This window comes from Bactrocera tryoni, chromosome 1, assembly GCF_016617805.1.
Source record: "Bactrocera tryoni isolate S06 chromosome 1, CSIRO_BtryS06_freeze2, whole genome shotgun sequence".
Lineage (NCBI taxonomy): Eukaryota > Metazoa > Arthropoda > Insecta > Diptera > Tephritidae > Bactrocera > Bactrocera tryoni.
In genome coordinates, this window is record NC_052499.1 from 82,589,259 (window position 1) to 82,613,638 (window position 24,380).

The following is a 24,380-nucleotide window of genomic DNA, read 5'->3' on the forward strand; positions in this document are numbered from 1 at the left end:
CTAGCCTTCTTGTGTTTGACTCGGGTCTTCCGTAAACTTTTTGGAGTTCCCGACGTGCTTTAGCCGCCGATTTCTTCGACTGAAAGAAGAAAATCAACACTTCACGCAAACGACGATTATTTGGCAAAAAAAAAAACCGTGAAACAAAAGTATATGACGTACACGCGCAAATATTATAAGAACTCTACCAACAGTGTCAGTGGCAACACCACTCACTTGCCATATAACGGTACGGTTAAAAACTACTAAAACGCTGACCGATTTCAATTAAATTTGGTACGTGACATTTTTATGTTACAGTGCGAAAATGGCCGAAATTAGACTACATACAGCACCATATAACAAAATATTTAATTTTATTTGAAACTTTCACTTTCCGGTATACAAATCAACAATAAATTACTATATCAAGATAAAATTTTGCACGAATAGTGCACTTGAGTTGTGCCGCCTTATGACTAAAAATTGTAAATCAAACCAAAACTCCTAGATACTGAATATGTGAAATTCAGAGAGATTCCTTTCCTGACAGTAGTATGTCTGTGTGCTTCAAATGGGTTGATGAGGACAATACTTCCCTTAGCCCCATATATCTAATATAAGGATTTTCGAATTTCCGGGTGACTTTATACCGCATATATCGGCCAATATGTCAGGTATCTTAATCATATCAGGAGAGCGTGTTTTGTTCATAACAGTGCATATTTGTGGTTAGAATGAATAAAATCGGGTGAAAGCTCGCCTTAGACCCCTTATGTACCTGAGGTACTTTTAATGCTTGCAAGTTTCAAGAGTATGAAATGTTCGGTTATACCCGAACTTAGCTCTTCCTTATTTGTTATTCAAGAAGATATTGCAAAAGAGTGGAATTCTGAAATCATAGATTCCTGCGTTCTTAAAATGTTCCATACCGATGGTATATTGAATCACTTATTTAACAATAAAGCTATCGGCGTGTGATGTTGCTTAAAAGCAAGATGAAAACTTTTTTCGGTTATAAAAAAGAAACTAAAATCTCCACTCAGATATATTCTTTAAATTTTGCCTCTGAAAGGTTTGCGTCGAAGAAAAGGGACAATGCTAAAAAAGGCTTTTTCGAGGATTTCGAGCAAATCTTTCCGTTCATATGGCTTTCCTCTAAAATCTAATTTTTTTCGATCTAATATTGGGTGTATCTATACTAGAGCGGGTCGATTTTTTTTTGTATAAAATCACGTAGGCGAGAAATGTTTTACGAATCATTTCGAACAATTTAGCTTAAGATACAAACGGTCTAAAACCGGTTTCTAGCCAGTGGCGAAATTTAAAAAATTTAAATAATGGGTTGTATGGTAGATATTGTTTTCCGATCTGGCCGACTCCGACAAATGATTAAATATTAGTATTAAATTTCTTTCGGATAACTCAAGAACTGGTGAACAAATTTATATTATCCCTAAAACTAGGTTTTAGACCCAAGTCTTTTAGGCAAAGTTGCGCTGGATGATCTGTAGAACCTTTCCCGCATACGCAATTTTTCCGTTTTTTTTGGCTCCCTGCAAATCGACCCGCTCTAATGTATACCTATTTTAAAAGGCACTTTTTAGCTTTGAATGCATATATTTACCACCGCAATAAGAGAGATTGTTATGGCGCCGGTACATGGTAGATGATGTCGAGGACAGTGCAGAGGCTGACGATGAAGAAAATGATGAAGAGTTGGCGGAAAAGCTGGATGCCGTAGCTACGAAAGTCTGATGGTGATGGTGGTGATGATGGTGATGATGATGCAGATGTTGTGGAATTTGCGATTGCTGTTGTTGCAGGTGATATTGTGGTGTAAACTGTTGCGGTTGCTGTGCTGGCGGTTGCAAGATTTGTTGGTGACAACTGTTGTGCAGGTGATGAACTTTGCAGCGACACTTGTCCAAAATCGGATAATTCGGCGAGGTATTCAAATATTGCAAGTGACGCTGTGAATGATCCAAGGAGAGTTTTGAATGCATTCGTCACGTTTTTTACTTCACTCGAGCACCAACGCACTCTTGTCGAACACAGAGTGGTTAAGTCACAAAACAGTCGAACGAAAATATGATTTTTGGGCGATTTCTATGAAATATGGTTAAAGGGACCGAAACAAAATGTTGGCAAAAGCAGGGCTTTCAGTCACTAATGACTGCACCAACGATGCCGCTTGAAGTGGAATAAGCCCCAAAAATACTTTCGCTTCACTCAGTTTTGCAACAAGTTTGCACATACACAGGCATATATGTACAGTTCAGTTAAACACAACAAATCACTAGTTCAATGACACCAATAGAGGGTTTAGATGTAACGTAGACGAGAGCGACATCACTAATAGTTACGACCGAAATTGATATCAGCTCCTAAAGCGAAAAATACCAATTACGAAACTAGGAAACCGGAACATAACAACACATAGAACGTCCAATTGATACGGGTATTGAGCGCCGAGGGCGGAACGATGCAACGTCCCCACTTTCCGACCGACCGACAGAGTCGACAATTTCGAGTGATAGTGACAGTGACACTGACAGCTGCAGTGTGCTTGCGATTAGAAACCGTCCGAGCGACTGACCGACGCAACCTCAATCAACTGATCCACTGTACGACCGACCGACCGAACGTACTACTAATACAACTAAAACGAACCGAACGCAGCCAAGAACACTCCCGACATTTACTACTACTAGGTGAGACGATATTGAACAGGTTGGCGTTGGTGATGACGCTGGCGATGGCAATGGTGTTGTTGTTGTCGATGTCAATGTCGACAAGGTGCTGTCGTTTCGAGTGTCTAATAGAGAGTGAAAGTTTTACACTGCCCGGAGCGTCCACTTTCGATGCTAACGGGCGCATCAATTTACAAAACATAAAGTCGGTCGAAGAGTGCAGTGAGTCGCTGCGAATGTGGAATGTGATGATGTTTATGGCGCAAATCCTCTGCCTCTTTCCATGCGACACTGTGCAGGAGCCGTTGTTGGTATCTACTATACATAAATATGGAGATGTATGTGCGGTGCTCACTTGCGCCTAGCAACCTGGGAGATGCGGCGCGCTAATAATGTACACAACAACGACGATGATGAACGGTAGAATTACAACTGAAACCAAACTCAAATGTTATCCTAGCAATAAGCCTCCGACATTAATGATGGCAAAGTCATGGCGGTAGTGGCGACGACGGCGACGGCGACTACGACTACCGAGACGCTAGCAACGGGTCTTCTCAGTGAGGGTGAAGCGCTTGTACGACGATTTAGCTGCGTGGTGGTGGCGCTTTTCGGTCAGCGGCGTCGAAAGTCGGTATGCGTTATGATTTGAGCCATACACACCACCGCACATTGGCAACTTCAGCACGCATCAATGCCACCACCGCAGCCACCACCATCCATAGATGTAAACTTTTTTCATATTTTGTTAAGAGCAGTAGTCGAGATATTGCTTGTGCCACCAATCCCTTGTAAGATGTCCATTATACAGCCTGCGCACTTATAATATGCCGTATAACGGTCTACTTTTATGGAAAACACTCTCGTTTGTAATACAAATCGACAGCTGATGTCCCTGGCAAATTATGTTGCGTATACGCACTGCCACATAGCAAAGCCCACGGGCGTTTCGCCTTCATAGTTTCTTGCCTGCACCAACTCTGTGCATAACAACACAACAAAGCATAGCAACAGCATCCCTGCCATAAATAAAAACGGAAATTATTCATAATTTGTTTTTTATTGTTGTTGTTTTTCAGCATTTTGCGTTGCGAGTTCTTTGCTCGGCGTTGACGCAGCTAATTCAGGGATAATCATTACAGCAGCGAATGCAGCGGATTTATTAGCAGCGCAGCAGTGGCGCCAACATTTACGGCAATCCGTCAATCCACAGAGGTCACTTGGCGCCGTAAATTGCCATCCTCCGGTATCTCCACCATATTGCTGGCCCAACCACTGTTCGCCCGCGCCTTGGATGGGCGCGCGTTGCTGTCAACCAAAACTACCAAATAATCGACCAATCCGACGCGACCGTTATGCGCGTCGTGGCAAGCACCTCCCTCTGCGTACATTGTGTGCCGTACACACACACATACGCTGTTGCTGTTGCGCATGCAGCATCTGTGGCACGTTGCGTGGTGGTGAATCTGTTGCGTGTGTCGATCTCTTTTCTTTTTCACTCTGCCGCTTGTTGCGCGTTGTTGTCAGCGCAACGGCAGATGAGTGGCGTTTCAACCCCGATTTATGTTTCCGGGCTGAGTGGTGGCGCCTGACGGCTGGTAGCCGGGCCGCTTGCAGCGCTCTCTGGCTTGACATTTCAGCCAACCGTAAAGCCTGAAAGCGCCACTAAATAATAAGTGGCATAATGCCAAATGTGCGGAATTATGAAGTTTTGCAAGGCGAATGTGTGTGTGTGGGAGGTACTGCCACAAATACGTACATATATGCATGTGTATCTAACTGTAGATTTGCGCGTAAAATGTGTGTCTGCTATATCCATGAGCGCCTTTATTTATCTTCCGTGAGTTTTTTTTGTGAATAAAATTCACTTTTAATTTCTCATTTTTCAAATTTGTTTTCCTTTTTGATGCCGTTCACTCGGAAGAGTATGCACATACTAACATATAAGCATTTACATATGTATGTAAGGAAGTAAATATTCGCTTGTATGCACACAGCACCGCACATTCTCTGTTGGTTTGCGGTGTTTATGTGGTCACCTATGTTGTGGTTGAAAAAGAACTTTAAAATGGCGCGCACAACTGTTTTGAAGGCAATACGGCTTTCACCTTAATTTAATTGGAATAATCCGTGCGGAATTATTTTTAAATAAATTTAGAAAAAAATGGTTTCTAACAATTATAAATTTATGAGGAATAATAGGTAATACTGTATTATCTTTGGTGCGTTATTCCGGGTATTAAGGAAACCTATATTATAAAAAGGCGTCCTTGGATTATAGGGCCAATGGAAAATTACCAAAATCAACTACAAACATTTCTGTCGCATTGTTTTGTAATAGCTGTGGGAAAGTGGCTTGAATGTCTTAAAGACCTACATATATACCAAACCAAACAAATTTTCTTTATAATTTCTCCGTTTTTTGGGTTTGGAACCCGCCAGGTAAAAAACCACACCCAATGAAAATATCGAAACAGCCTCGGATGAGAGACTCCCCTTTTGATGACGACTACTGCAAACGCAAAGAACATGCACCTGGAATGTTCGGTCCCTTAATTGGGAATATGTCACTATCCAGTTGGTTGATGGCATCGTAAGAGTAAAGGCTGACCTAAGAAGTCCGATGGATGGGACAAGAACTGAGACGAGTAGATCCTTGTGCCATTTATCACAGTGATCATATAAAGGAGCGCGCATTCGGTATGGAAGTCGTGGTGGAAGATAGAGATTGCGTCGCCGAGTCTTGGCCTTCACCCCGATGGATGAACGTTTAGCGTCAAGGCGAAGTTCTTCCCACGCCCCGACGGAAGAGAAGGACGATGTGAACAAAGATGTCTTCTATGAGTGCTTGGAGCGCACCTATGAGAGCTATCCACGCCACAACGCCAGGGTGGGCAAAGAAGGTTTCTTTGGTACAACTGTCAACAATGTCGGTATGGAAGTCGTGGTTCAGCCTCTATGATGAAACATCTTCAAATGGGTTGAGGCTGATTGACATCGCCGGAGCCCGAAATATATGAAATAGAAAAATTCATCAAGCTACCTGGCTGTCTCCAGATCGAAAAAACTACCAACCAGATCGATCATACTGTGATAGATGGACGTGCGTACGCTCCGAGGTCCTAGCATAGACGTGAACCACTCTCTTGTTGCGGGGAAAAAACACACACCTCTATGCAGCAAAAACAAACAAACACAAAGAAGGTTCGACGTCGAGAAGCTGGAACAGGAAAAGGCAAAAGAACAGCTGGTACGATGAGGAGTGCCGTGTCGCAGTGGAGAGAAAACAGACTGTCTACCTCGTAACGTTACAATCGACCACAACATATGCAGGATGGGATAGATACCGAGAGTTGAAGAGGGAAGCGAGACGTATTTGGAGACAAAAAAGACAGAGGCCGAAAGAGGTTTATAATATGGTTTATGGCGGGAAAGTTGAAGTTTTCACAGATGTTACAAACATCTACTGTAGCATCATTACTTTTTGTCAAGATTCTCGACCTAAACTTTTGAAAAGCAATTTTAAGGTTTAGGCATGCGGATCAGGTCTTATTTGGTTCTAACTAACCTTAAAAATATAGTACACTCAAAATTAAATTTTATCCAGACTGGTTCTTTTAAACTGCCCTCGCAAACCGAATCGATAAACTTTTTTTCTAGATTCATACAACAATTTTTATATTTTTTCGTAAAGTTTGATCTTCATATGTCAATTAGAGTGTGTTTAGCAGCTGGCTTATTACGACATGAAAGGGTTGCCCGGCGATTTACTTATACCAGAAGTGCCTTGGAGAGTCTACAATGGCATGAACACATGTATTTAAGTGCCACGAAGCATTCAGTGAAGGTCGTGAAGCCATCGCAAACTTGCTCGGTCGTCCATACACCTCTGTTAATTACGATAACATCGAAAAAGTTAAGCAAAGAGTGCATGAAAATCGCCGAATTGGCATCAGAGAGATACTAGAAGATCTCAACATCTTTTATATCGATTCAACCTGGGCTAATGTTTTAGGCATGTCAATGTTAGAATATTTTTGTATGAATATTTTGACATGTGAAAGATATATGTATTCCGTCGGTGTGTGATAATGTACGAAACATGGCTTATGCATAAATTGACCCCCCAATTGCTTCTACACTTATCGTATTCTCCGGATCGGACTTTTCTCTACAAAAAAAAAAGCTTGAATGCTGGAAAGAAATACCAATACTTAGGGCCATTTTAAAGCAAATATATCTTTTACTTTCAAAATTACGTCGAAAAGTTGGAAGATCGCTATAATCCATGAATCGCACCAGATTTCAATGTTGAAACCTAACATAAAATTTTGACAGAATAAGAAAATTGACTTAGAAATTTCCAAATTTATCAAAACCTAAGCATATTCTTCGAGTGATTTTTTTAAATCGGTGTTTCGGTGATTCGGTAGGGTTATTAAGCGCAAAAAGCCCTTTGCTCAAGGCAAAAAGGACTAAAATCTTTACTGAAACTCTGCTGATACAAGGTAATTAACCTTAACCCCTTCTGAAAATTTTAAATTCTTCAGTCTGCGAGCAATCCAGGTTAGGCAGTTAATAAAAATTATACAACAACAAAGTGGTGCTCATTGTTATATTTAAATCGAACAAGTGTACTTCGCTCCAATAGATACAACAAATTGATAAGCAACTGCAGCCATTGAAGTACTTTTATCAAACAATCGTTTATGAAAGCAATGACTTGACCAACGAAAGGTCGTGCTGTCATATTTCACTCGGGTGAGTTATTATCAAGATAACATGGACACACACCATATGTACAAAGATATTTCCTGCACAAATCTATTTTTAAAATGCAGCGATGCGCAGATAGGCGAGGGAAAAGAAGAGGTGAAAAGCGAGATAATTTTCTACGATTTCTTATTGTCCTGCGAATTCGAGTGAGACTTCTGATGTTGTTTGTGTAGTAGAGGGCAAGGGGTGGACCTTACAATATAAAAATATGTTTTCAAAGCAGGCGAATGAAAAAATTGTGTATTTTATGCGTTGATAGTAATAAATATTTACAGAAGGGCGCACAATGTCACATCCGATGTTATCTAAATCAATTGATGTTTGGGCGAACAATTAAATGAAACCAAACATGTGTAATGCTTGATCGCTTTCACAGCAACTTAGCTACACACTTATGCTAGATATCTAGGTACTGTTAGACATATCCATTTGTTGGTATATGCTACATTGACGGCTTACGAAATAGGTGAAGAACGCACGTGCTCGTCTCATTTCGTGTAAGCTCGAAGAGATTTGGCGGTGTTTATGTGCATAAAACACTCATCCCATATTAAAACGAGCACAAAGGTGTAATCTGCTTTTAATAGCAGGTTTTTGCTACAATAAACTTTTTTGGTGTATTCTTGTTGAGTATTACACGCAGTTAGATTAAATTTTAAGCTTTTCTGCATTAATGATTTAATGACTCGTAGCCCAATTTAATCAGGCCGCGCAGATTCAGCTTGAATACTGGGGGTACACTATGCAGCGCAGTAATCGCTAATATACTCGTAAGAGTAACATACAGTATTGGCAACAATGGGTAGGGTAGTGGCAGGCACAGTGTCATCAAATAAGACAAATATGTGGTAAAAATGAGTAATTCAGCAAAAAGGAAATGGGATTTTGTGAAATAGAAATATAATCGTATAACAATTAATACTGTGTCATTACTTAAGACTCAACGGTTGTTGAATAATTTTTAGTATAAGAGTTTTGAGTGAAACAAAAGGCCATACTTGTGTTTATAAATAACGGGTTTTTCGTTAGAGACGCTACAAAAGTAGACCGTCAGGGACAACAAACGACGCCATATTTTTCCTGCTTTTTTTTGACATTTCTCTTCAATAAGGTTTGCCATTTCTTCATGGAAAGATATACGATTCAACAACTAGTCGAAATTATTAAAATTTACTACCGAATTTCGGAATCAGTGGCCTCAACTTTAAGAGCGCTACGTCCAATTTATGGTCGTCTTGAACGTCCTGTCAGATCAATAACTGAGCGTTTAGTGGACAAATTTTAATCCACAGCAAAGTACAAAATGTTCTCGTGCCAGTTAGATAAAGAAGTGCCGATGTGTCGAGAATATTGGTGCCGCTAGCGCATTAATTGAGGGAGACCCAAATCAGTCTCTCACACGTTATTCTCACGCGTTGGGCATCACTGTGACGTCGTTGTGGCGAATTTTGCAAAAAGATCATGGTCTACATCTTTATAAGATCAAATTGACGCAAGAACTGAAGCTGCTTGACCACCAGAATGGTAGTACGTTTGTGAATTGGGCGGAGCAACAATTTCAGAATTATCCGGATTTCCATCGAAAAATTATCTTCAGCCAAGTCAGGCAGCAATCCACACGTACTCTATGAGTCACCATTGCATTCCGACAAAATTGTTGTTTGGTGCGGTTATCAAGACCGGCACGTTCTTGTGAAAGGGAATCGCTACCGCTCAATGATAACCGAATATTTTTGCTCTGAATTGGATGATATGGACTTGGACAATATGTGGTTCCAACTGAACGGCGCCACAAGATAGCCACATACTATAGTGGTGCAGCTTCTTGAGGGGAAGAGAACGTTTGTAAAAGTTCAGATCGGTATCTCAAAAACTAAAGGATTGGTTCTAAAGAAAGCGGTCGAATTCTATATATGGTTTGAATTAGACTGTGTCACATCTACATATTTCTGCATGCTCACTATTGTTTATCATATTTAAAAAAAATTAAATATTAAATTTTTTATAAAAACACCCCACTGTGCTACTGCTGTTTGCTGTCAACAAATCGTCTTTTATTGGACAAAGGTGAAATATTTCCGCTGCGTTTGTAGGTAAGTTTTAAGCATGAACAACAAAAGCAACAACAACAAATTCAAAAAAGCGCACTGCGGGAGGTTATTAGCGAGTCGACGAAACGCTCACTCGCCGCCTCACTCCGTCAATGAGCGCGTCGAGGGCAGCGCTATCACTTACCAACTACAATACTTCAAAAAAAGTGCGCATAATTTGATGGGGTGGAGATTTGTAATCAAATCAAGTATCATCACTGACAACAATATTGATTGAGAAGTGCCAAACAACACAACAAACATATGTGTGTATACATACAAATACACACAGACAGACAACAAAACCTACAAAAGTGTGCCAACAACAATTATCGTGTTTAAATCGCAAAACCCTTATTAAACAAATCTCTAGCTTGTTCAGCAACATCAGCACAACATAGGGGGGGTGAGGCCGGCCAATTCACCTATTATATACCATAATGTACACACACACACACACACTTGTATGTGAATATTAGCCAGAGCGCGTACCTGAAGGCTTTGTGCCACTGATACGAATGAAACCGCTATGTTATGATACAGTCATCATGATATAACGCGCGTCGAGCGCTGCCAGGGACAAAGGCAATGTGGTATTTGGGAAATAAAAATATAATAATTACACGCTAGCGGAGACCTGTGAACCGCCGTTGTATATGTATATGTGCGTAGCCCACTGCATCACTATCGGCTTGGTGTCATAACAAATAGAATGTAACCCTTCACGGCGCAGCATGGGCATGGCGCTGCGGTGCAAAATGAGATACATTTGTGTCATTCTACACCGCTCGACTGTGTTGTTGCCACACGTGCGCCGTGTACGTTTTTGCAGCCTGCAGCGCGATTGTTGCAGGTAAGATTCATTACAAATTAAGTCCTTTTAATTGTGATATCAACAATGAGCCGAAACCGAACTAACAGTCACACACACATATAAACATTTGTAAGTAGATGCAAACAACCAAATAACGGATGAAGCGAAGCGGGAGATACGGCGGCTGCTGGCAAATGCGTTTGGCAACTGCAAGTGTATTCCAGATCAAAGTTACTGTTCGGATTAATTAATGCTTCACTGGTAATTGTTTGTTTAACTTTTCGCTGGTTCTAAGACCGGTGCTATATAACAGTTAGTCGGCTACTGCAGCTGGGCTCATTAGCAGGATATAAAGAGTATATTTTAAAATGCTTGAATAATTGCTTGAAAATCATAGATTGCACACTAAGCTTCGGCAAATGAAAAAGTAGCGGAAAAAATTAAAACCACTCAAAATCTTCAAATCGAATCTGTGTTTCTACTAATTGTTGGAGGCTATAAAAAATGAAAACCTTTGCAAATCGTTCAACTCTCTTACGAAAATTCACGTTCTGTAAAGAATGTGTTTCGCTCGTTTCTTTCAACTTAAGGTCAACGTAATCGGCCTACTATTCGCAACATCATCGCCCATTATCAAGCAGTGAGGAAAATTTAGCAGCCGTAGCTGAGAGTGTAGACGAGGACCGTGGAGAGTCGATTCGGCGACGTTCGTGGGAACTCGGACTGAAGTATGGAACGACTTGGTCGTCGAGATTATGAATTGAAAGCATAGAAAATACAACTTGTACAAGAAATGAAGCCGTTCGAACATCTCAAGCGACATCGCTTCGCTCTATGAGCTCTTGAAAAGTTTCGGAAAGATCCGACGTTTTCGAGCCAAATTTTGTTCAGTGATGAGGTCTCTTTCGGGCTTAATGTATATGTAAACATTTAAAATTTCCGCATCTGGGACGAAGAGCAACCTGAAGATTCAAAAACGGTCATTTCATCAAGAAAAAACAATGTTTTAGTGTGACTTGTGGGCCGGTGGAATCACCGATCCATATTTCTGAACTGATCTCGGCGACATTTGGTTTCAATAAGACGACGCCACTACCAGCACATTGCATCAGTCGAATGGATTAATTGAGAGAACACTTCGGTGAGCAGATAATTTCATGTTTCGGGTTGGTCGATTGGTCAGCAAAATTGTGTGATATCACATCCTAAAATTTTTTTCTGTGGGGTATGTAAAGTCTAAAGTCTATGCGGACAATCCCGCTTCGATTCCGGCTTTGGAGCAAAACATAACGCGTGGCCTTCACTAGTTACTAGTCGAAATGCTCGAATGAGTCATCGAAAATTGAATGGATGGACCATCTGAAACGTAGCCACGGCCCACATATGAAGGTGATAATCTTTAAAAGAAATCAATATTTCGAATGATAACAAACATTCTGCATTAAATTTGAAGACTCTGTTTTTAAAAAAGAAGGGAACCTCGAAATGGATCACCGTTTATTTTAGCATCATTTCACGTAATTACTGATATACACCGTCTAATGTTAAACATAGGGACGGATCTTATTATATGGCTTGGAAGCTAGAAGACAGACTTCATCTAATTATGACACCAAATCAAATCGCTTAAAATATGTGTCCAACCTATCAGAACTTTTCAGTCCTATTGAGCTTTTTCGTTCTTTGATAGCTTTGACACGTCTTCAAGGGCAATACAGAAGGTTTAACGGTATTGAAATTTACCCGAATCCTATCAATTATGTTGTTATTGTTGTTGTAGCGGTAGAATTCTGCCGAATGGACAGTTCTTGACCGGATAAAAAATCCGGGTCCGTTCCGTTCCATAGACCCGACTGTCGTGGGAACCATATTTTATCAATTCACATGCTAGCCGGTTCTACGATATCGAAATTTCTTTCGGATTTATCCATCCAAGATCTGTTACCTTAGTCTTCTAACTCTTGATAGATTTCCGTAACTACACAACAACAGGAATGTATTTTTTTTCGTATTTTCTAATTAACAGAACTAACCGGCTTACATTGGGCAAATAACTGTTATTCAAGGAGAATTTAAATAAATTTGCAACTAAAACAAAATAATCAATACATCAAATATATGTATGTACATATGTATATATATTTTTAGGATATCGAACATGAATAAAAAATAAAATCTAAGTTAAAAAATAAGAAATATTTTTGTCAATTAAGAAAAAATTGTCATTTGCTTTAATCAATTGACAAGTTCAAAATGTTTCACGATTCTAGTGCAGCCTCGATATCCAACGCAGAATAACTCGTGACAAGAGGTGCTACTTCCGACTAAGCAGGCAATTGAGAAGTAAAGTCCTCTCTCGACGAACAAAGACCAAATTCTACAAGTTACTCATTATACCTGCTATATGGGCAGAGGCATGGGCGATGACAACATATGATGAGTCGTGGAGAGAAGAAAGGTTTCGCCTAATATTTATGGTCCTCGTGCACGGCGAATATCGTATTTGATGGAACGATGAGCTGTATGAGATATACTACGACATTGACATAGTTCAGCGAATTAACAGACAGTGGCTACGCTGGCGAGGTCAAGTCGTCCAAATAGATGAAAACACTCCAGCTCTGAGAGTATTCAACGCAGTAGCCGCCGGGGAGGGAAGCAGAGGAAGAGAAAGACCTCCACTCTGTTGGAAAAACCAGGTGGAGAAGGTCCTGGCTACACTTGGAATTGCAAATTGGTGCCAAACTGCGAACTGGAAGAACGATTGGCGCGCTGTTGTAAACTTGGCTCTTACCGCGCAAGCAGGGTCTACGCCAATAAAGAAGAAGATTCTGGTGCAAAAGTTAGAAAAAAGTTCTTCTCCTCTAAACTAGAATACAACCAAAGTTTTCTGCCACATATGTATAAGCTAAAACAATATTCATATTTATTCTATAAAATTCAAATGCCTGAGTAACCCTACTGTATAACTTTTTTTATATATCATGAATTGATTAATAGCTACTGTAATAAAAGACCAGAGTTAACATTTGAGACTGATTGACTCACCTGTAACGGTAATGTATTGCGGTGTGCCTTCGTCACCGTCCGCTGTCTGCGCCTGCACCAGGGTCACCTGCCCGTTGGCCACATGTTGCGACAAGTCCGCGTTATCTTTAATTGCACTTAAATCTGACATATTGACATGTGTCTCACTGCCAGTGGAATCGGAGCCATCCATCGGCACCACGACGCTGATAAGAGCCACGGCTTCATTCTGTTCATTGCCCACCAATTTGTTTTGCTGCAACAAATCAAAATGATAACAATTGAAATGACATTTATAGCAACACAAATAGATATATGTACATATATGTGTGTAGAAGAAATAAAAGTAACGGTAAGGTTTAGGATTGCATACTTGTGTGATGACATCCTCCATATTGGCTGCGGCCACAACGTCCACCGTCGTATCAATATATTCAAAGTGCTCGGCATTCGACGAGGATGAGCAAGCATTTGCGATTTCGGTGGCGATCTCCTCATGCTTAATGTCACGTGTTGACAATACATTCACGGTTGCAACATTGACATCGTCCACGGTCGCGTTGACACCGGATGTGGCTGCAGTGGCATCGACCGCGCTTGGCGCCACATTCGCAGTCGTTGAGAGTGTAAAGTTTCGCTGTGTTGCAAGTCGTGTGGTCATAATAGCTGGTAACAACACGCACTCGTGTTCGGTTTCGATGTTTGTTGCTCTTAGTTTTTTGGTTAATTATTTTCTACTCTTTATTACTATATTCGTATCGTACCATATACATATATGTATATATAGTGTGTATAAAGTTATTGTATGTGTATATAAATTATTTTAGGTGCTGTGTTTGTTTGAGCGCTATTTTGTGGCTTTGTGCTAAAATACTCTTGACTAGATCTTAGTTTACATAAATGAAGGCAACTGTTTGTTCAAATTATTTGGTAGTTTCTCTTTGAAGATTACATCTGTAAAGAAAAAGTATATGTATTTGAGTGGGGCATCATTATAATAAGACTCATATATGAAAATTATGTAAGAAATGAAATTTTGCGTATATAACATATAACTTATAGCGACAAAAGCGTTATGCGCCTAAAAGCGCGCACACAATTCACAAAACCCAACATCATGGATGTGTGTGTGTGTGGGTGAGTATTTATGCGCTCGTCTGTGTGTGTTGGCGGAAGTGCGGGTGTTGCTAATGATGACTTCCAATTGCCGATTCACCTGGGGTGTTGCTATGAAATTAAACTTTTGCAGGTATTTTTTGCTACCTTCGTCTATTCATCTTGGCATTCTGGCATTCTGCTGCGCCCACCCATTCGGTGCGTTCCGGCGTGAAGCCCCGCGTTCCCATGACGCCTGACACCGTCGCTAGGGACGCCGCAAGAACGTCGCCTTGGCTTTTCTGCCAGCGAATCTGTGTAACTCGCACATTTGTCGGTATACGAGAGCACATCAAATGCCGAATTCCACATTTTCAACTTTAATTGAAATACTTTCCGATCGGCGCAGTATGGTATAATGGTGGCATACACTTTTGTTGTATTATACAACTTGTGGCGTAATTGCATTTTTATTGTACAAATTTGTATACTTCACACACACACACACACACTCACAAAGCAGTGGACGTAGTGTGGGCCCATGAAAGTAACAAAAATCACCAATTTATTTAGAAATTTATTTGCGTCGTAATAATATGAGATATAATATGTGAGTGATGAGACACTTCCCAAAGTTTGGTTCGCTTAGGAAATCAAAGTCACAACAGCAGAGTGTCTCAAATTGTTACTTTTACTAAATTTTGGGTGAGAAACGCAAACTATTTTGAGAATTTTTCTACGAAAATTATATTTGAATAAAATGTTCAAAAAATTTCTTGAAAAATTAAGAGTCTGTTGGGAAGCAAAAATCACTCAATAAAATTTGTATAAAAAAATTTCCTTTTTTCTTTTTTTCATGGTTAATTCGCGTCAAATTGTCATACATATACACTTGTACACTGCGTTTTTTCAGGTTAGCACACTTCAAGAAAACTATCTCTACACCTTTTCTACGCTATTAATGTCATATGAATAAGACGCCAACTGCAATAAATTGATGTTTTGCCCTTCAATGCCAGACTTAAGGAGTTACATGGGTTTACGTGTTAAAAAAAAATATATTTTTTTTATTGTCTTATTAAATTCTACAACACCTCTAGAATATTGTCCTAAATTTCAAGTTGATCCGAGTAATAGTTTCGGAGCTACAGCCTTGAAAACTTGTGCGCTTGAGGCTAGCTATGCTAAGTACGGCGTCTTTAAACGCGTTTTTCTCAAAACTGTTTTTTTTAAATTCGATTGACAGGATTTCTCGAGAACTACTCAACCGATCTTCATGAAATTTTACACAGGTTTTTGAAATACAATTATTAAAGAGTTGGAAGAAGGATTTTTTTTCGATTACAGCTATTTGAAAAGAAAATATTGCGGAATTTTTACAGAAATTTTAATTTCTTTTTTTAAATCTAGTTTTCAGAGTTCTTTTCTTCGTCCAAGTTCGAAATTAGGGTTTTAACTAAAACACGTATTTTATTTTTTCACTTAAGATGATCCTGCAAGAAGTTATCCTGCCACCTCGGGCGCATCTTTTTTCAGAGAGGTCACCAGAAATGGCGTGGCAATGGCCGAATTTGAAATATTTTTTCCAAAAATTGCAGAATTTCTTTGTTCATAGTGTATGTTTGTAGCAATAAAAAATCTAATAAAATATTTAATTTTTTTTTTGATAAAAAAATTTTGAAAATATTCTGTTTTTACCCAAGGAAACCCAAGTAACCCCTTAAAATAGAGTAATGAACTGTCCGAGCTTTATGAAATGGCAAGAAAATTTTATTTAGGTAACGATAGTATGTTAGTTATTAAAAATTCTCTCTAACTCTGAGTCTTTAAGGGGGTAGAAAAAAATATGCACCTTTCTTGAAAAAATTGAGTCCAGCATGTCCTGACTACAACGTCTGTTAAACTATGTTCAGCTCTGCCCAAATTAATAAAATAGTTATCGCCGCTAAAGCTCTAATTGAAACACTATACTATATATATACTTTTAAAAAATGTATTTTTGGCAATCACGCAGTTTTATTAAGCTCTTCAAAATGTGACTCACTTCTGTATGTCTTTAGTAAAATTTTTCAATCAGAAGTTGGTTTAAATACCTTTTGAAGACCGATAAATCCAAATGTTGAGGTAAAGAATTTTTGGGTTCAATGTTTCAGAGGCCAATTCGGAGGAGAAACTTAGAACTGCAGCTATTTGTAAGAGCTTTATTAGTATGTTGAAGCTTTAATGTATGTATATACTTGAGAAAAAAATTTAGATATATTATACTACACTCGTGACCACGCAAACCTTACCACTATACTTTCTTAAATTTTTTTCGGATTTTTTCGTTCGTTCGGGATTTTCTTCAATTTAGTTTTTTTATGTTTTTATTAAGCATAAGTAAACTAAATTATATTATCTAATTATAATTATAGTTTTTGATTTATTACGTTTAATGGGTAGAACACAAATTATCTTTACTGTGTTTATACAAAAGCGGCCGATTTTATTGTTTTAAAAGTGATACACTTACTTAACTTAGTGTTTCAATTGAAAAAAAGAAATAAATAAAATATTAATTTCAAATATAGTGTAAATGAAATTAAATAAAAAATATAATTTTTTCATCGCATGTCAGTCTCTTACATTTCAATTGATTTATCTATAGCTGAATGTGTTTTGTTTTTAATTTTTAATATTTTTGCTTAATAACATGTCATCAACTAAAAATTGATATTTCTAAAAAAAAAATTTCTATACCGCAAAAAGTACCGCTATAAAATGTAGTCAAATATGCACAATACTTGAAAATTTTGAGTGGTAAGGTTTGCGTGGCTGCGATTGTATATATCATATCCATTCTTTATCGAAAAAAATTCTATCAAAAGATGAGACCCTTCTATAAAGAGGCTATTTGAGGTTTTAATCACAGAAAAGTTGGTTTTAAAGTTTACATTGCTTGAAAGGCGAAAAGCTCTATTGAGTTTAATTCATCCTTAATGCTTTCTACAAGTAAAAACTTGAATTTTGATTGCATCGAAGTTGTAATACCCTTCATACGCTCATTTTTATATATAAAAGGGTATAGTAGTGTCTTGATTGTTATTGACTACTATGAAGGGCATTTATATGCCTTAGTGATCCGATCTGAATGATTTCTTCGGAGCTGTTAACGTAGTCTTGGGCAGTAGTTTAAACCAAAATTCGCGTAAAAGAACTTGTCAAATAAAAAACTTTTCTGAACAAGAACTTGACTTAAATAGTTCAGTTTGTATGGCAGTTATATCCTACAGTGCTCCGATATCGGCGATTTCGACAAAAACTGAAGACTAGTTGGCGTATATACAGCAAACAGACAGACATGGCTAAATCGACTCAACATATCACGCTTATCATTTATATATGTATGTATATCGTCGCCTAAAATGCAAAACAACGTATCATAAAAAAGAATCGCAAATCGCTGTAAGATATAATAACTGTAAATATACATATAACCAATTTATAACCAAAACTCAAATTTTGTTTCAATATGAGTGTATGATAACCAATATTATAACCGTTTCATAACCAAAATTCAATTTTGTTTCAATATGAGTGTATGATAACCAATATTATAACCGTTTTATAACCAAAACTTAAATTTTGTTTTAATATGGGCGGTTTCAATTACATATATCGCTCTTCCTGCGCCTGTAAACTTATAAAAAGTGATGTTACGTTATTTTGCATTTTAGGTGACGATATATACTCTATAGGGTCCCTGACGTTTTTTTTTGCTTGTTGCTAACCTCGTGGCTAATTTAATATAAAATAAAAGAACGATTGGAAAATGTGTACTAATATGCGTTAAGATACTCAAATTACACTGGTTTACAGCTAACATTCATTAAAATTATAAAAATAACTGTACGTGATGGAACTCAAATTCGTAATCAGGACACCTCGAATACCCCACAGACCGCTTAGCACATCAGTAGCAAATTTTTCTTCATTTTTGTTGAGTAGTGTTATCAATAACTGTTGTGGTGAACCATAAAATATTTCAAAAATATAAATTTAAACTTTTACTTTCATTTCATTCCTTCAACACAATTATACATACTTATAACTCATCTTAAATTAGACTTTAACTGACTTCGCCAGAAACAAAATTTCACGATTTTTTCACATACAAATATTTTCTAATTTACTTTATTTAAGTAATTTATAATTTTTCAAGCATATTTGCAAGTAACGCGCGACCACGCATTCACTAAAACAAACGCGTCACAAATACAAGGCAACCGAAGTGAATGAATGTGGGTGGCAACCAGGGACAACGGAAGGATACTTGATTATGCGCTTCTGCCGCTGGCTTCCTCGTGATTTGTTTACTGAAGTTTGTTTATAAACAGTAAACGAGTCCGTATAAAATATAACAACAATAACAACGATAGCAATAACAATTTAGCGGTACGAAATCACCCTTTTCGTTAGTCCACATATATTTGCTGAGGTGTCGGCGTGTTGGCGGAAGGAAATGCAGCGCAGTAAATAAATCAAATGCAACTATCAGCGGCAATTGACAAAGTGCCAGCGCGTCGGTGCATTGCTAGTGAAAATGGGGGGAACAAATTTTTTGCACTCACTCCTATACATACAAACACAGCAGTATGTGCGAACTTGAATAGATATGTTTGCACCCAATTAGCTTTTAGTTCGGGCATTAATACAGTTATGTGCGATTTTTGGATGATATGCTCGAAAGGACTACAAAAAGTACACTTTGCTTTCAAGCAATGATATTTAAAACAATTTTTTTTTTTCACAAAATTTCGTCACAAATTTTTCTACAAAGTCTGTGTGCTGCTTTTATGTTTGTTGGGTGAGTATTTGAATATGATTTTTTATGCGAATTTTATGCGAGTAGGCACGCGATTGACTGGCATTAGACTGGACTGTTGTTGTTGTTGCTGTTATTGTTGTGGGTGGGGTTTGACAGGCGCGGAACGGCGTGAACGAAGCGCGTAATAAAATGCTGTGGTGAAAATTGGAATTATTGATCAAATAAAGCGCGCTGAAAACATCGTCGGCGAAATGAACGCGGGAACTCACTTGGCGAAGGCGAAAATAACACACACACCCACACTGGCACAAGCAGGTCGTAAATGACACAAGAAGTATGTAAAATTTGACAGCAAATAAATAGAAAATACCACAGTTACAATACTCGTGAAGAAAACACTGCGCGGATACTTGAGATTTCGATTTGGCAGTGAAATGTGCGACGCTTTCGGTGAGCGATTGGCTTTCGCTTCGTTAGAGAGAGTATGTGCAACTGATGCACTTTGAATGAAATTATCACACGGCATAATGCATGTGACCTGCATAAAATTCACTCAAACAGACACACATACACATGACATACATATAAATATGTATATATTAGCATGTGTAAATATGTATGTAGTTGCATGAGCGAGTGCAAGCCTTTGGTGGCAGGACTCTAAATACAAGTGCACCAAAGCGTCGTTGAGCGTTTGCCGTTAACACACACACACACTCACACTCCGTCTACATCCCCCCAAATGTTTTCTTATTGGTAAAGGCATTATTTCACACACATACACACGATTTCGTGCCAGAGCACAATAGCAGCTGCACTTCTAATAGCTCCTGCAGATGTTGTAGTTGCATTCGGGCCAACCTGCTCACTCGATAAGCCGCAGCAAGTAGGTGGCAAGCTATTGCCGACCAATTTACCGATAGTTGCATGCATATTCATGTCTACATACATATGTTTATATGTGGACTTCTGAGTTTTAGGTAGCTATGTTGTGTATTAGTTGAATATTTTAGTTGTTGTTGGTGCTGCCGTCAAATAGGGGTAAGAAGATATAGTAAAAAAACTAGTGGCAACGCATATGGCCAATGAAAAGATACTCGATAGTCCTATGCCCTCATCTGAATATTGAGGGAAAACCAAAAAAAAAAAAATAATAAAAATAAAAACAAAAAAGAAAGCAATAAAAAACAACTAAAACAAAAAGTATTGGAAGGCTAATAAACCCCAATAGTCGACTTTATTTATTTCATGTACAGTCGACTGCGAAATTCCCTTTCAGTTACACTAGTATTTCCGGTAACTCACCATACTGCGATTAAAAAAAATATTTTTTTTTAGCTACTTATTTTTCCTCAATGGGTTTGCCGCAGAGGCGGACGGAAAATAATGAGTTCATCAAAAAGAGTGACGGTTATAGCATTGGTTCTGGTCAAGTCTTGGTATGCGAAATTCGAATTTTTAACACTCAGCCAACCCAGTTAAGCGAAAACTCGCGTTGACAGCACTAAAGGGTTATACGAGTGTGTAACGGTAAATCAATGTTGATACATTTTTGGTTGAAAGGAAGAAGTACATTGTTTTTGTACTTCACATACTTGGTGCCTACTACTTTCAAATTAAATATACACAGTCCGACACAACTTAAACTAGTCTAGCACAGTGAGAAATATCTAGCAGTGAAAAAAACTTGAGTAAAGAATTTTTAACGTCAATATAACTTGTTTTTTAATTTTTTTACGCGGTTACCTTCAAAAATTTTAATTTTTTTGTAAAAATGTTTGTCAAAAACCCAATTTTCAGTTTTTATACCCTGAACAGGGTATATTAAGTTTGGCAAGAAGTTTGTAACACCTAGAAGAAAGCGTCGGAGACTCTATAAAGTATATACATAAATGATCAGTATGTTAAGCTGACTCGATTTAGCCGTGTCCGTCTGTCTGTTTGTCCGTCCGTCCGTCCGTCTGTCTGTATATATACGAACTAGTCCCTCAGTTTTTCAGATATCGTTTTGAAATTTTGCAAACGTCATTTTCTCTTCAAGAAGCTGCTCATTTGTCAGAACTGCCGATATCGGACCACTATAACATATAGCTGCCATACAAACCGAACGATCGGAATCAAGGGCTTGTATGGAAAGCTTTCTCATTTGACGTGATATCTTCACGAAATTTGGTATAGATTATTTTCTAAGGCAACTATGTAATTTCCGAAGAAATTGTTCAGATCGGTTAACTATAGCATAAAGCTGCTATACAAAATGGATGATCGGAATCAAATGCTTGCATGGGAAACTTCCTCATTTGACTATATATCTTCACAAAATTTGGTATGAGTTCTTGTTCATAGAAATAATGTAATCTCCGGAGAAAATATTCAGATCGGCTCACTATAGCATATAGCTGCCATACAAACCGAACGATCGGAATCAAGGGCTTGTATGGAAAACTTTCTCATTTGACGTGATATTTTCACGAAATTTAGTACAGATTATTTTCTAAGGCAACTATGTAATTTCCGAAGAAATTGTTCAGATCGGTTAACTATAGCATATAGCTGCTATACAAAATGAATGATCGGAATCAAATGCTTGCATGGGAAACTTCCTCATTTGACTATATATCTTCACAAAATTTGGTATGAGTTATTGTTCATAGAAATAATGTAATCTCCGGAGAAAATATTCAGATCGGCTCACTATAGTATATAGCTGCCATACAAACCGAACGATCGGAATCAAGGGCTTGTATGGAAAACTTTTGCATTTGACGTGGTATCTTTACGAAATTTTACATGGATTACTGCTTAAGGTAATAATATAATCTCCGAAAAAATTGTTCAGATCCGATTACTATAGCGCATTGCTTCCATACAAACTGAACACATACATAGTTACTAAAAGAAATGCACCTGTGAAGGGTATATTAGCTTCGGTGTAGCCGAAGTTAACATTTTTTCTTGTTTTTGTTTTTCTACGTCAGAGTTCTAAGTTAAGGTAAACACGTATTTTTTTCACTTTAGATTATCCTACCATCTTGTTTCCGAGGGGTCACTAGAAATGGAGTCGTAATGGCTGAATTTAAAATTTTTTTTTCAAAAAATTTTAGAATTTCTTTATTAATAGTGTATATTTGTAAGAATAAAAAATCTAATAAAATATTTCATTTTTTATATGAAAAAAACATTTTTAAATGTCCTAGGAAACCCATGTAGCCATGTAAAATTTAATAACTATTTTCAGATGCGTTAATTTTACCAAGTTACTCAAACCCCAACGATGACCTACCATAAAGTTACACCAAAGTGTTTATAGTCAAAAGAGAAGGTTGTGAAAACAAAATTTTTATTTCGACTCTCCTAAGTTTCGGCATTTCATCATGAAAAGACTTACGTCTAAACAACGTTTGCAAATCGTTCAACTTTATTACGAAAATTCACATTCTGTAAATAATGTGTTTCGAGTGCTTGGCTTAACTTAAAGTCAATATAATATCACCCATCTTGAGACCCAGGATTCACTACTGGATAATATTCAACCGAATAGATCACGTTCAGCACGTAGTGAAGAAAATATAGCAGCCGTAGCTGAAGGTGTACATGAAGCGAAATCGCTTCCCTCTTTCGACTCTTGAAAAGTTCTAAGAAGATCCGACGTTTTCGAGCCAAATTTTGTTCAGCGATGAGGACCATTTCGAAGGAAGAGTAACCTGAAAAGATTCAAGGGCTGTCATTTCATCTATAAAACAAAGGTTTGGTGTGATTTGTACGCGGGTGGAATCATCTGTCCATATTTCTTCAAAAATTAAGCCGGTGAGAACGTAACTATCAATGACGACCGTTATCGGGCCATAACAACCGACTATTTGATCTCAAGCTCGTGATCTCGGCGACATTTGATTTCAACAAGACGACGTCGGTTATGTAAAGTCTACAGTCTATGCGGACAATCCCGCTTCGATTCAGGCCTCAGAGCAAAACATCACGCGTATCATTCGCCACTTAGCGTCGAAACGCTCGAACTAGTCATCGAAAATTGGACTCAACGGATGGACCAACTGAGACGTAGCCGCGGCTAACATTTGAAAGAGATAAATTTCAAAAAAGAATGTTCTTTCGAACGATAAAAAGCAATTCCCAATTAATTTAAAGTTTATATGTTTTTCCCTGGAAAAAGAACCTCGAAATGGATCACCCTTAGCCCATGATCAAGATTTGCCTTTAAAATAAACCCATTATTTAATTTCTCAATAATGCCTAGTCAAATGCTCTCTACTGTGTTCACATTCAAACACCGACGTACATAAATGTTTTCGGAAATGCCGTTTCATATATTGCCATCATTCTTCTAGCATAACATATACTACATTGCAGTTAACGGATAAAATGTTTGCTGGGTTATAGTCAAGGATTTTTCAGTCATTTTTACCTATACACGTAATATATGTATTTCAGGCAATAAATATTTAGCAAACACAAACAAATTGGGAATATTTGTTTTCTTTTGCAGTTTTTTATATACTCAACACTGTTTTTCCGGAAAGGGAATAATTATATGAGAAAAATTCTCAAAATGTGTGTCTGTATACAAAGTGTCAAATTTAATTATTTTAGCACAGCGAAAACTACTAACTTACCGAATTTCTGAAAAAGATTGCTTGCATTCCCACCAATTTTACAGGAAATTATTTGTAGTTAGTACGACTATGCGTACATACTGTACATATGCATATCTTGAATATAACAAAAGCACAAAATGACGCTTATTGCTACGGACAGCTATCATTGTGGCGTGCGTTGAAATCTGGTATAAAAATGCGAATCAACCAAGCGCGAAACGCAAGGATCGCCGCAAAAGGCCAACGCTCGTTCACAACAAATACGTCAAACTTACAGCGAGGCCGTGTTTTTACACCTGGCGCGACACCAGTAACGCACCCTCGCAGTGGCAATGGCGCGGTGTGCGTTGGTGCATGCTGCAAGGCACACGCACATTTAATGCGCCGCACCAGCCAAAGTCCTAATAAGCGATAGTGGTGGCAAAAGAAAACTCATGCTGTGCAATGTCAAGGTATGTTTCGTCCAACTTTTCTCAAAGCAGCGTT

General features: G+C 38.2%; 1 protein-coding gene across 2 annotated transcripts in view; it reads right to left on the bottom strand.

Annotated features, from left to right (window-relative positions):
* LOC120772226 (DNA-binding protein RFX2) overlaps positions 1 to 24,380 on the bottom strand; it is a 40,941-nt gene that overhangs the window by 13,226 nt on the left and 3,335 nt on the right. Inside the window, exons 3-4 of one of the 2 annotated variants that reach the window (XM_040100721.1) lie at positions 13,753 to 14,333; positions 13,401 to 13,635 (exon numbers count right to left, since the gene is read on the bottom strand). In XM_040100721.1, the coding sequence (XP_039956655.1) occupies positions 13,401 to 13,635; positions 13,753 to 14,040 (523 nt within the window). In that variant the 5' untranslated portion in view covers positions 14,041 to 14,333. Of the gene's footprint in view, positions 1 to 1,606; positions 2,092 to 13,400; positions 13,636 to 13,752; positions 14,334 to 24,380 lie in introns of those variants that run through there. The other variant, XM_040100729.1, reaches the window with a different exon arrangement.